Source organism: Melospiza melodia, chromosome 1, assembly GCF_035770615.1.
Source record: "Melospiza melodia melodia isolate bMelMel2 chromosome 1, bMelMel2.pri, whole genome shotgun sequence".
NCBI classification, from domain to species: domain Eukaryota; kingdom Metazoa; phylum Chordata; class Aves; order Passeriformes; family Passerellidae; genus Melospiza; species Melospiza melodia.
Genome location: NC_086194.1, coordinates 117453036 through 117467749, shown reverse-complemented (window position 1 = coordinate 117467749; position 14714 = coordinate 117453036). Strand labels below are relative to the sequence as shown.

The 14714-nt window shown below is 32.9% G+C and overlaps 1 protein-coding gene across 3 annotated transcripts in view; it reads right to left on the bottom strand.

The window, feature by feature from the left end:
* The window catches only part of RTTN (rotatin), a 79408-nt gene that overhangs the window by 55096 nt on the left and 9598 nt on the right, over window positions 1-14714 (bottom strand). For 2 of the 3 annotated variants that reach the window (XM_063165414.1, XM_063165432.1), the window contains 8 exons: window positions 13299-13480; window positions 10275-10390; window positions 8446-8616; window positions 6894-7106; window positions 5538-5650; window positions 4280-4406; window positions 3131-3256; window positions 966-1082 (listed from right to left, as the gene is read on the bottom strand). In XM_063165414.1, the coding sequence (XP_063021484.1) occupies window positions 966-1082; window positions 3131-3256; window positions 4280-4406; window positions 5538-5650; window positions 6894-7106; window positions 8446-8616; window positions 10275-10390; window positions 13299-13480 (1165 nt within the window). The remainder of the gene's footprint in view (window positions 1-965; window positions 1083-3130; window positions 3257-4279; window positions 4407-5537; window positions 5651-6893; window positions 7107-8445; window positions 8617-10274; window positions 10391-13298; window positions 13481-14714) is intronic. The other variant, XM_063165421.1, reaches the window with a different exon arrangement.

The window sequence follows — 14714 nt, the reverse complement described above, 5'->3', positions numbered from 1 at the left end:
CTTTCTGAGCCATCTATTTCAAGGCCCGTCTTATTTGCAATTTCTCCCAATTTTTGCCTTGATTTTTGTGCAACTAGCATACAGAATAAAGTTATACAAGCTACTTTTGCAACTTAGGGTAATACTGAGGTGCAGGCAATTAATGAACACACAGCAGGGAAACAAGGAAGTTGGTATAATTATTGAGTGTGATTTTTTGGGGAAAATGAAGACAAAAGGTATACTTGAATTTATTAACTAAGAGAGAAATAAGGCAAAAAAAACAGATACCAGGCAAACACAGCAAAATATCTAAACTGGAAGACTAAGGGCAGATCACAATAAGGAAATTCCAAGTACTAGTAGAAGAACAGTAAAGAATCCAGATGAAGCAATTATGCTGAAAATCCAACTGAGAAAGGCAAAAGTTCAATTTAGATCAAGCTGAGAGTAAAAATAATGAAAATCAAATCTGTACATTGCTGGAAATATAAAGATTAAAGCTTAAGGGATACTTCTATAATATTGGAAACAAAACCACCAAAACCCAATATCTAAATATACTAAAAAAATAGCTTAGGCTGATTGCTATTTTGTGAGTATTTGATCAGAAAACTATTATTAAAGAGAAGCTACAGTTTTCAAATTTAAGACACGGGGGACATTTTAGTAATTATGAATGCTTTAATCTGTACTTGCATTATGCCCTCGTTTCTTCAAACCTTTTAAGCCCCAGCCAGTACTGGCTCATTTATGCTACAACATTTCAAATTTCATGCACAAGTAATACCAGGCTAAAATGTGTCTACAAATTCAATGTACTAACAAACTTTACTGATATTAGGACACCTATAAAACATTTCTCCATTTGACACCCAATAGAACAAATCTGTAGGTATGCTACTGTTTATCTATTTTCCATCTGCTACTTGACCTGATATACATGACTGCATACATCAAATTCAGATTAAAGCACTTAGAAGTACCTGTAAAACAGGAATTACAGGACAGAGAGCCTCAATAAATTTGTTCCAAGTCAATACTTCCATCATTAACCGTCCTTGCAACAGATGTATTAGAATGGCCTTGGCTGTAGAGTTCACCTGCTCAATAACAAAAAAACCAAATGACTAATGCAACCACCAATGTGTCTAAGTCAGTTTGTCAATGCTAGAATTGGAAATGTTATACAAAAATGTCTCAAAGAAAAAATATTGCTACTGCAGAATGCTACACTTAAATTATCAGTTCAACTCCATATTAAGTGGTTCGAAAAGCCTCAAAGTGAAAACACACAAATAGTTCTGCCTAAAAAGCACATAATCATTTTCTCCTTAGAACTCTGGTTTGTCTTTTCTGAAATAAAATAAATCATTACTTAAAACTTCTACACCCATTGGTCCCTGTATCCTGCAGGTAAAAGAAATTCTGTTTCTTTTCTTTCCTGACCTTGCCTTTCGGGGGCATTTTATTCCCAGTCTATGATATGCTTCTGAAGACACAGAAAGGCAAGAGACTTAAAGCCTGTTATGTGGCCAATTCACTTTCCTAAAGCAAAGAATCAAACTAAAAAGGCTACTGAATATTTCAAGCTGTATCATAACTCACCTGAAGTTCTCTATCAAAACCAGAAAAGCCATATGATACAGCGCTTACACTGCATTAACGTATCCAGTATACAATCTACATAACATGTAATATTAGAGTATTTACAAGCTAAGATTATTAATGCAACGGGAACATAGGAAAAAAGCCCAGCTTATCAGAATTAACTCTTATATATTAGTGTGAAAACACCTACCTTCAGCAGCTAAAACCCTGCATTTTTTGCCAGAGCTAAAAATCCTCTCACCCCAGGCAACAAGGACAGCCTTTAGTAATATCGCTCTAGCCTATCTTTAGAGAAAGACTGGCTTTATAGAATCATATAGCAAATATCAAGCCTAACTTGAAATACAAGGTTCTTGTCAATTTTTTTCTCAATGTCTAAAAGATTGAACTGATACTTTATGAACACTTAAGCAGCAGTTATACAGCAAGAAGTAATATAAATTAAAAAATATTTGGATACAATGTTCTTTATCTATTTTGTTAGAAATATAATAAAAATGCACTGTAAGGTAGAAAACAAAATGTGACAAATTTGTAAATAGGCACTAGCTGTGATTCTTTAATTCAGTATCAATTGAAATCTATTTCTTTTGCTTGAACAACCACCAATATAGAAAACTCCCAGTCTTTTTAATAACATATCCAATATAGTAGCCAAAATAAGTGCCTTCCTTGCAGAAGATAAATTACATTCAAAGCATAAACATAACGCACATTCTCAAAGACATTTTATTTCTCTCTTTAAAATGCTCACATCTAAAAAAATCAATTTTAAACAGAACTGTGCATAGTACTGAATTTAAAAAAGTCTCATTCCAGAAAAGAAGCTAAAAACATAAATAATTTGGCAGTCAATGTTCTTTCTGACTGTAGGGATGTTATAGATCAGCTATAAAGGAGTTGTCATAAAAAACATAAGTAACTTTATTGTCCTCTCAGAACTCCCTACTTAGCTCTAAAGGCTAGTGGACATATGTTAAGCAGTCATGCATATAAATGAACTCAACAGAAATTTGCTCCTATTCTACAACATTATAGAACGGTTCTATAATGCTCCGGTAACTATTTTTAAACACAGATGTTTGTGGGGGTGAAATACAATTTCACAGCAAAGACTTGCAGATTTAAAGTGTCTTTCTGTTCCTCAGCTATTTCAGAGGTTACTCCACTTTTACAAAACTTGAGACTTCAAAGTTCATTTTTCCCATAAATGTGAAGCACCATACACACTTTTTCATCATGCACACATTTTACTAGGGCTGAATATTACAGGAAAAACTAAAAAAAATCTTATTTCATTTTTCATTGGTCTTTATTACAGTTAATAGCATCCTATTCACGTAATATTATCTTGTCTCTGAATTAATTGTATAAAAAAATTCCTTCCATTTACTACAACCTTATTATCTGCATAGCTTTTCTGTATGCAAGAGACCATATTTGGTCAAAAACTTCAGGTAAGCATTAGACCATTATGGAGAATATCAACACCTACTCTGCGTGCACACCAACTTACAAACACAGCCAGCAAACACCGTACCTCGCTCTTATCTTCCTGAAGGCCAAACGTGCAGATTTCATACAACACTTTAGGGTGCAGAAGAAAATGCACTCCCTGGCAGACTGACGGCACGGGCTTCGCAATATTATGGATGCCTAGACAGTCCTTCAGTAAAAATAAAGTTGGTTAGTTAAAAATTCAAGTCAGTCTCCACTACCACATCTTGTTTTATAGACAGACTGAAGTTGTCATGCAGTAAAAGACTTTTTCCACGCACTTTGGAAGACTAGTTTTGAAATCTAAACGTGACAGCCCTGCAACAAACACAATCTGTTTGGATCACTGATTGAAAACTCCTGTTACTACACAGGACTAAGAAATAGAAAATAATTTTGATTTTGAATAATTGTGAAAATAAATTTGAAAACTTGTATATTACATTAAATAAGACAATGTTTGGCATTAGATTAAAGTAAGAAAAACGTAAAACAGGCTGCTAAAATTTTGCAAAAAGAGACAAGTGCCATTCAGTGGAGATAGGGTTTTTTTAGAGAGACTAGCTCTGGCATATTTATACGTTTGTGGATTGTGCTACAAGCACACTAGGTATAGATTATATCCCTTTTAGGAAATTAAAGTTTCATTCAAGTATTATATCAAAATACAAAAATAATTTTTATTTTGTGAGCCAATATTAGGGAATACCCAAAATGACCCGATAAATACGACATTGCCATTCTCAGCATAGGGTACAGCCACATCTTTAGGAAGTTCATGCCATACTTCAAGGAAGTTCATGCTCTTTATCTCTTGGACTATCATTACAAAAAACTAAGGCCATGACAAAATACCTATGTAAAAAAAAATGAAACAAGATACACAAAATACAGCTCCAGAACAGGGAAAAAACCCCAAGGAAAACAAAACAACAAACAATATTAGGAGTATATAAAAGGATTTACATGTTCTTTACATATCATTTTTAAGTGCAGTACCTGAAGTCTAACCTAAACAAGTAGATTTAATACCAAGAATGTAACAGCAAACTGCAAGCCCAGGCTTACACGGATTTTTCAGCATATAACACAGTAAAGAGAATTTGTATTAAAAAAGGTTTTAATTACAAAACCATATAACATGCATTATTGAGTGCAACCCCAAGAGTGTTAAGTAAGCATTAATTCAAACCTTAACCACTTCCAAACAGCAGTGATAGGCTTCAGCTTTTATATTCAACAAAGGATGAGACAATAGATGGAGAAGCAACTTCAGACTCTCCACCTGAAGCAATGAGCTGGCTTCAGCAGACTTCCAACTAAAAATGAAAAATAGTTAATTAAACCAATTTATTTCACAGTACCTAAAGATGCCTACAGGAATTTTCTTGTTACATTTCAGAATAATCTCTGAAAAATACTTCCTGTAATGGTATACATTCTGAAAAACAGTAAAAATTTCAGAGATGACGACATATTTGCCAAAATCATAGTATCAGTCTTTGTGTCTGCATATTTTTATTTTTATTCTTTTAAACATGTAGGTAATCAAAGATCACAGTTTTTCAAAACTCTCTCATCAAAATTAAGAGCCCAGAATACATTGATGTTCATCTGAAAACACAAAATTCTATTGAGCTTCAGTAGACATATTTGACCATATATCTGTTTATAAAAAACACCTGTGGTTTTAGAATTTTTTCAGTATAGAGGTTAAAGTCCATCTCCCTACCATGAAGGGAATTGATATCAAATTAAATTTAAAAATTTAATTTACTATTGCCTGAAACATCAACCAAACAATGACAAATTCTAAAAGTATTAGAACATTGAAAAACATTTATACATTTCATAATTTAGAACATTTACTGGACAGCTCTCAAATGCATTCTCCTTTGAAAAAAATCCCTAAAGTCAAGTTCTGAATCAGTATATAATTAAATTTTTGTTCTTCAAGAACTTTTTCAGGCACCATAAGGTAACATATTCTCTAACTAGAGACATGGAAAAATTGCAAAAGCAATAAAAATAGGCTGTTTAATAAATGAGATGCCATGTTGCAATATAAAGCACCTACAATAAAGGAAGTCCTTTAGGATTTCTGAAAGTAAAATAAAAGTAAACGATACAAATATACTCAAGGCAAAGGATTTTCAAGAAAACTGAAAGACAAGTCAAAGTGTTTGAGATGGCTTCCTTATGAATTACATACTTTACACACAAAATCATAAAAGCTTGTACATAGAATACAATTAACTTTTTAGCAACTGAAATTGTTTTCAAGAAAACCACCACAGAATGGCACAAATCAGCCCATTCAATGGCAAAAAGAAAATAATTGTTCCTACAAGGAATAGAGAAGTGAGCTCCAATTTGAGAAACTTTACCCTCAAAAAAAGAAAGAAAAATCACATTTTCTCAAGCAGAGTTTTAAATAGTAATATACTCACATATTGGAGCATATGTGAATGCATTCTTGAAGCAAGGGAAAGTGTAGGTGGAAGGGTAGACTACTCAAAGCCTGATCTGCCAATTCTAGTAATTCAGAAAGATTCTTGTCCCCCTGTGAAGTAAAATGAAGAGAAAGAACAAAACTAACAAAATTAGTAAAATTTAAAGCATTCAATTTTACTGCATAATATTTCCAAATTTATCATAATTGAATACTAAGTAGGTTTTTGTTCAGTCTTTCACAGAGAAGTTTATAATTAACTAATCCAATGCATTCCAACAAAAAAAAAATTTAGAACCTCTTCTGGGGAGCTGAAAGCCCTTCAGCTGCTGAGTCCAAATAAACTTCTATTAAACTCAGTAGGAATAATGTGTCTAACATTTCACAGCATGAACACTTTAACGCTATTCAAATTACTATTTTTTAATCAAAATGCATTTTAAATAAAAGAAGCATAATAAAAGATTTAACTATTAAACTTTAAACATACCACTGTTAACAAACAAGTTAGATTTTTTTTTTTTTAGTTTGAGTACCTATGTCTTCATCATAATGGTTACCAAATACATTAAACATGAGCCATTCAAATTTGATGGAGTCAATTTCATTGTAAAGAGCATTTTCTGAGCAAAGTATTGCTTCTATTAACTTCAGAACCTGCCTAGACAAAGGACAGATTAATTCTGATTTAAGACAGCACTATATTTATATTCTGTATGTTATTCATTTGTATCAGTATCAATGGAACCACTATTGTGCAAAATTGCTTATCCATTTGGATAATGGAGAAGAATATTTCAGTACTGTGCTAGAATCTCTTAACTAATAAAGCAGTTGTCTTCATAACAAAGTGAAATACAAACCTCAGCCAGTCTAGTAGTTGTTTATTAAAGCTTCAATTGCCAAAGTACTTGGGATTTAAAATTTTCTGAATCATATATTTAACTCCTGGACAACATACATACACCCACACTATATATTTCAATAGATATAAAATAATTAGTGCATTATATGAATAAACATGTATTATATGTCAAGACACATATTGATATATATACATTTGTTTGTACAAATAAGCAGAGTATTTGCTGCTGTTTCTTTCTTTGCCCATAAAAGGTCCCGTGCCCATTTCCAATTGTTTATTTCTTTGTTTTCACTTCAGATAAGATTTTTTACCAACACCATGACTAGTATTAATGAGAATAAATATAAATTAACTACCCCTTGCATCATACAGAATACTTATACTTGGGGATCTTCCTCTGCTATGTTAGACTTTAATTTTTACTAGAGAAAACAAAGTAAGGAAAGGAATTTGCCTATAGGAAATATTTTATATAATAAAGTTTCACACCTCCTTATGAACTTCAACCATAAAGCTACAAGTGCATTCAATCGAATATGCAGCTTCTGAAACTTGCTTATAAATACTGTAGTTCTCAGTACTCATCTGCTCCAGATAGGCTGCAATGGATTCATGCATGCTTGGGTATTCCAAGGAGAATGACATATCCAGTGAGAGAAGGAACAAAGCATTCAGCAAACTCTTTTGTGTAACTTTACTTGCCTTTGAAAAAGAAAGCAACTGTCAGAATAACAGCCTGAAAATACAGTAAAACCAACAATAGCACTTCCAGTCATTCAACAAGTACAATCATCATTGCTGCTACTTAAAATTTGGAAAACACATTTCATTAAATGAGTTTTATCTGAAGAACTGTTTTTTCTTCATTAAAAGTGATAGTTATTTAGATGCCACTCCTAATATCAGACCTGCAGCCAGTCACAAAAGTTGTGTATGATCCAGGCACGGCACACTGCTGGCCGGACTTAATTCACTGTCTGACCACAAGATGGCAGAGAGTGCACAAACCACAATTATTTCTGCATTTAAAAAAGCTGTCTACATGGTCATATTGCAAACTAAGGACTGGGATTTTCTTGTTGTTTTTGGTTTTTTCTTTTATTTTTAATTGCAAGTGTACCTGCTTTCAACTTATATTTTGACCTCAAATACAGTAACTTTGTTCGAACTGTTATACACAGAATGGAAACTTTGCATTAGGTACACAAGAACATAAAAGACAAAAACTATGAAAAGTCATTAGATTTGTATATCTACACTTATTTGCAGGTACAAGGCTTAATATTTGTGACAAAAACCCTGTAACTGAAAATTAATCTTCTAATCTGATTAACTAATGTCTAGAAAAAGCTACATTCCACTAAAAACCGGTCCAAAAAATTAAAACTGATTCAGGTTTACACATCTAACACCTTCCATCTCACAAAAACTTCATCAGACCTTCCCAACTGTATTGGAAAAAGGCACAGCACACCACAACACAAATGAAATTAAAAGAAACAAAAACCTCCCCACTAAAAAAACAACAAAAAACCCTGAACTGCAAGAGCTATAACAGAATTTTAAAAGAGCACTGGAAGCAAAGAATAGTTAAAATCCCTCCAATTTACAAAATGTAATTGATTACTACATTCCATCAGAATAAGAGTGATGATTTTTACATGTTAGATAATGCTACTCTTACTTGCATGCATACTACAAAAAAGCAGGGGGCAGCAAAGCCTTGCAAACCATACATCACATCAGCAAAAAACACTACAGGAGGAAAAAGAATACTGAATTTCAAAAATTCATTTAAAAACTGTATTAAAAATGTTCTATTTTCTTTTTTTTTTTAAGATTTGTAATCTGCAGAATACACTGGTAACTGAAGAATGGACAAAGTTGCCATCTATGATCATATCTCACCCAGTGAAAATCAGATTAATTTCTCTGTCCAAGGGCCTATTTTCTCAGTATTCATCCCTGAGGAAAGAATCTCTTACTGCCCTCTTAAAATGCAAAACCAAGAGACAATCACTCATAATTAGTGATGACATACCTTTTCTACGGGGAGAAGTACTTGGAGCAACCTAACAGTGAAGAGTGAAATACTAATAAATGTCATTCTGTGATGCACCAGCATCACCTTAGGCTGTTCTGCACTTATATTGCTTTTGTGATATAATATAGTTTCTCCAAGCAAACCCAAGACCAGAAGCAATTTGTCTCTCTGAAAACAAAATCAGAAATACAATAATTAGAAAAAAATGAAACATCACTGTTTATTTACAGTGTTTACACAGCACCTGCAGCATCATCAGCACAATTATGCCACATAAGCTAAAACTGCATAAATGCTGCAAAATATATAGAAATGTATTTGTCACCTATGCATTAGTCCTGGACCTCAGTCAACTTTCACTATTAGCTCTGAATACTTTGCTCAATAATTACCCATTCCTGGTTGCTCTTTCCCCTTTCCTCTCCCACTTTTCTCTCTCCCCCAACCACCTTTATTTCTGCTCACTACACTTCTTACCTTCTGAAATTTTACCTGTTTTGAAGTTCAGTCTTAATAAGGAAATATTAAGTCCTGTTTTGTACCTGATAATAAAGCTTTACCTTAAAATTAAAAAAAACCCCTTCCCAAACCAATTCACAGTAACTTTGAAAACATCAATGAGGTTTTTATCCCTATTGATTTCCAAAGGAAACAGCAAAACATTTTTCCTTCTCTCCCCTATTTTAAAAAAATCAATATAACTGTGTACTATTACCCACCTTATTTGCAGGGGTTTGTTTATTAGTAGCCTGGAAACAAACATTATCCTACTAATAATAATCAGTATGGTAAACATATTTATGAGCAATGAAATATACTGATTCAGATCATAATACAAGTAGATGAAGAAATGTTAAGCTTCTGAGATTAAATGTTCTGCAAGTAATCTTCAGCACTGATGTGATGCTGATCAATTATAATAGATTTTCACAGATTGGAAGATTAAATTAAAAGAAAAATTCTTATTCACCAATAGGTCTTATAAATTCAAATATTAACAATTATAAAATAGAGAACAGGAAAGCCTAAAGCAATATTTTTATTAATTAATATTGCAGCTGTTATTGTTGCATATTCAGTGGTATTTTCCACGAATTCTAATAAGTCAAGTGCATTTAAGAGCACATTTAATTCAAGTCTTCAGACAAGTTTCAGTCTGCAACTCTGGTATGTTTGTTACATGCCTGAGCCATGCCAGCTTATGCTTCAGCTTTTACTTGCTCTTCAAAAGAGCAAGTCATAATCATTTTATCTGTTTTCACTAATTTTATAATTCATATAACAACTCTCAACTGTGCTCAGCAACTTAAAATATTTAGTTAACAGCACCTTAATGCTTTGAATCTCTACTGGGCCAAAAAGGCCTCTCCTTTCTTTCCCAGCTAAGCAACATTTTTAAGATATCTGAAATTTGTGCAGGGAAATGTGTAGGAAATGGATAGCACGTATCTTAGAATTCCAGTCTTGATCTGGACAGTTATCTCCCTAATTTTAAACAGATAGTTTATAATGAGTAAAGAAAGGGGAAGTTGTTATGTACATCAAATTGGTGTCCAACATTTGTAGTCAGTGCTTTTCCCTCAGTTTCCCTTCCCCTACATGCGTTTCTCTCAATGGCTGCTTACTGTCTTGAGGTGAAACTCCAAGTATTGTCTGGTAAAAGAACTTACATTTTAAAAAGTGTCATCGATAGAACTAGTAAAAAACTACTTAAAATTTTCAAATGCACAGCTCAGCAGAAGCTTAGCTACATGAATTGCTGCAGAAGGTGTCAGAAGCTTCTCAAAGGAGACAAATATGGCTGATCAAAACCTGAAGAATCTTACCAATTCCAATGCAAAAAGGCTGTCATCTTCCCAAACATTTTCAGAAATAGCATCACCAATAAGGGACATGTCATCAACAAGCAATTCAAGAACTTCCATTGTCACTCTCCTACTGCCTACACAAATGAGAGGATAAATTCAAATATAGACAAAATATTATGTTTTGATATTCAGAAGACACCACTGTAAACAAGAGATTATTTGCCACATGGAATTCTGGTATTTTAATTTTCCTATATGCTTCTACATAACTAAGGCTAACTATCCTCAACAACTAATAGCTCTGAATCAGAGAAGAAAAGAGAAGAAAACAACTAGCCAAAATCACAACAGATTAAAACAATTGTATACTTAGAAAAAAATATGAATTTCCTTAAAACCTATTGCAAAATTATTTAAGAAAACAATTGTGAACTTTACTACAGCTGTAAATCTGATTACTGAATTTTTTAAAAGTTCATAATAAAGTCACTAATTTCCCCCATCCAGACAGCAGTGTTACAAATCTTCTGTATATATTACCTATTGCCATTGATCTGCATTTTTGGTATAGGAGTGACTTCCTTCAAAGATTATTTTGTTTGAGATCTTTTAAAAAACAGAGATGAAGACCCACTTGAGCTACTTGCAAAATTCTCTGTAACAGTTTCCCCTTTGCTTGTAGGCTGGTATTTATTAATTTTCATTTCTTCTTCTGAGTGTCTCTTAATAACAAGGCTAATCTGGTCCATTAGTAACTTTTATCCTTTGTACAATCTTAAGCTTGAATATGTGGCCACAAAGAAGCTTGGCCTGAGCTTAGAAATCTACAGCCTACATTTACTGCTAATATAAACCTCCTCCTAATGTACCCAGATAATGAGAAAACAGGAGCTAGAAGATTTTATGAAGAACAAGGCAGAATATCTGGAGCCAGACCAAATATTTTCAACCTCACACAAGTGAAGATGCCAAAACTGTCTGACATCTTAAGGAACCATACGGTGACAGTTTCCCTTAAGTAATCAATGTAGTGCAACTGTTGGCTTAGTTACTTGTTGATGCTATGTTTCTATTTAAAATCATAGATGGATTTCACACAACAGCATTGAATTTTCAATGTATCTTTTAACTAAGATAAAAATTCTGCATCCTTCAAAATGCTCAAAACAAAATCTGTTTAAAAAAGATAAAGTTCTAGTTGTTTGTTATAATTTAACATTAATTTCTTTGTGGATTTTTCTATCTCTTGTAAAATTTACACACTGCAGAAATCTTGTTGATATATTTGAGAAAAAAAAATTTATCTCTGTATGTGACTAGATGTGTAGCGATAATGACCACAGCTTCTGCAATTTGTATCTTCAGTGACCTGCTTTGGGTGAGAAATGACAGAAAATGGCAGTCTTTTTGAAAGCTTGGTTTTACTTTCCTCACAGAAGTTCTGTTTTCCATTGGTTTTAGGCCAATTTAACTTAATAAATCTCTCCATTTTAACCAAAAATCCCGCAAAAAACCCCAAAACGACCCCCACAAAACCAAAACAAGCCCAACACCACTACTGATTTCTGCAATGACTTTGCTTACAAGGCAGATCAGCACAAAGGAAGAAAAATTTCAATGAACATCTCCACAAGGAACAGAATTTAAGCTTAACTAAAATACACATCATTTGGCAAAATAAAAGGCAGCAAATTTTACAATAAGCTTACCGGTTTTCCCTTTACCCAGTAATTGAAACATCTAGATTAAAATCTACACGATACCATAGAAGTTGATAATAACGTTCATAAAAACGCCTGTTGATTTCACTAAAGATAACAACTGAAAAATATAACCACATGAGAAACTGTGTGTTACTGTCTCACAATATCACACTGTCTCACAGTGTGCCTCCAGATCACAGGCTTTCAGATCAACAGGAACAGGATAAAAATATTAGCTTCTCTACAATCTGTGTCTCATTACAGCATAGTGGAAGAATGAAGAAATATCACCAAGGAGAGTTTAAGAAGTGTAAAAAACCTAAGGGGATGATAAACAAAGTCCACCTTTCCAGAAAGTAAAACTATTTTAATTCTATTATAAGATTGAAAGAAAGAACCTTGAAATGTAGAAAAACTGTCTTTTAACTCTGCAGATTTGAAGCGACAGGCACCAGAAATCGAAAAGATAGAAAATACATTTTCTGCAGTTTTACATTATAAATAAAAGATGCTAGAAGTCATGAATGTGCTTGTGACTAATTAATACTTAAACACCATTATTATGAAAGGGGAAAACAAAACTTTAATTCATTTTAGTTGGTTTATAACAAAACAAAAGAATTAAATAATTTTCATACACATTTCATAGAATTTTTATAAGTTGAAGCCTCTAGCTTTTAGTACTCTAGCCATAGAGAGATGCACATTTCCAGCTCCTATATTTGAAACCCTGACCACATTTAACAATACCTATGTTGAATTACATTACATTTTACAGCTAAATACCATTTTAGACAACCTTGCAGCAAAAAGATTGTTCGCCAAAAGGGCTTTGCAATTTAGAACCTCTATAAAATAAAATTTGCAATTAGACTATCATTACTTATGTTCCTTAAACCACTTGTTACTGCATTTGTAAGAATAAAAACAAGCCTTTCACCAGAATTTTTGTTTATTAGTTCTTGAACAGGAGGAAAACTCTAGGCTTAAACAGATCCTTTGGAGAACGCCTCTGGTTAAAAGTGGTTATTTTTCCATCTTCCTGAATGACATTTTACCCTGACACACCATTTTTCCACCAAACACTGACTTCCTGGCACTGTCAGTAAAAAACACTTAAAACTTCTGCAGCAATTCCGGAAATCAATCAGAAGATTCAAGCTTTCTGACCTGAACAGATATCCAGAAAAGATGTGTTGCAACCAGCCACAGCACATCAGTAATCACCTGTGCCTTATTTATTTGAGGTAGTCACCTCATTGACCAACTTCTCAAGAGTATCTTGTATTAAGGATGGGAAAGATATGCAAGTTAAACACTTAACTCAAAACTTTCTTACCTGTTCTTAGAAGAGGTATTGCATTTTCCAAGATGGAAACACAGAACTGAGGAAGGCTAAGCTGCTTCATCTGTAATTCCAAAGTGTCCTCATTTTCAATATCTGGTAAATCAGTATGTCCTACGTCAAATGGGGAATGCAGAGAGACTCTGGAGTTTGCATTTGCTTGAGTACTGTTTCCACTTAAAACAGAAATTTAAAAAAAAAGTAACATAATTAACTCTTGCAAAGAGAAAACACATATGTACAGCTGTTACAACCAGCATTTAGTGTTTTCATGACTCCTGCCTTAAGCATATCCTTCCTCCCATCCCAAACTTTCTCTGCTATCTACCAGTGTTGCAAGAAGAGGGAGATTTCATTTCATTGGTTTTTTAAATGTCAGAACAGGTAGCATCACAAGTGAATGCCAAATGTTTTGGCAATCATCTTCAAAATCACTTAGCACTGTGTACTGGAAGAAATACACATGCAACGAACACAATATCACATGAGAAATATCAGTTGATTTGAAATTATTTTTTCTTTTTTTTTTTGAACAAAATCTATCAGTTGCTTGAAGCAATACAAGTTACTAAATCAAATTTCAGCCTGAATTATACTTACTATATTAAAACCATTCTATATAGCCAGCCACAAGAATCCTTAGAAAGAAAATTAAGAAGTATGAGCTCTGTTTACTCCTTTGGACTACCGCATCCACTGTAAAACAGGAAGTATTTCCTTGTCCAAAAAAGCCTTAAATGTAATCAAGTATATACTACAAAGTATATGGAATGCTATTAAATTATAGACATTTTTTAAATTATGAAATATTTGTATGGCATATGAATATATAATTAAATGCAGTATATATGGTTCATATATTATGAACAGTATATAGTTCATAACTGTATTAATTTTTAAAAATAATCCAATTCCACTATCAGCATTATAATTAATAAAAATCAGAACATATTTTTAAAGTTTTCTTATCCCAAACAATGTTTAGCAATCTTGATATCCTTTAAAAACCTGTATGACTAATAACTGGGTTTTGGTTGGTTCCCTTTTTTATTTTTAAACAAGCTGAAGAAACTGTAGTATGACTGTGTTACATTCTATTGTCTAATGAAATGTAAAAGATGTAAAAATGTATAAGAAGTTAAATCCTGACTGATTAAGAAGTCAACAGAAAAGCTACAGTCAAAACAGAAGAGTTCACCAATACGTAGTTTGGGTTTGGCTGAACTTACCGGAGGAAAAGGAAGGAGAGGTATCAATCACAAAAACAATTCAGAAGAGGAAAGGTTAAGTTTCCAGGCAGAATTTGAAACAGACAAACAGATAGATTGAAGAGTCTCAAGATTAAAGAAGAAGGAAAAGAAGAGTTACATATAGAATAACAATATACAAATAAATAGCAATAAACAAATT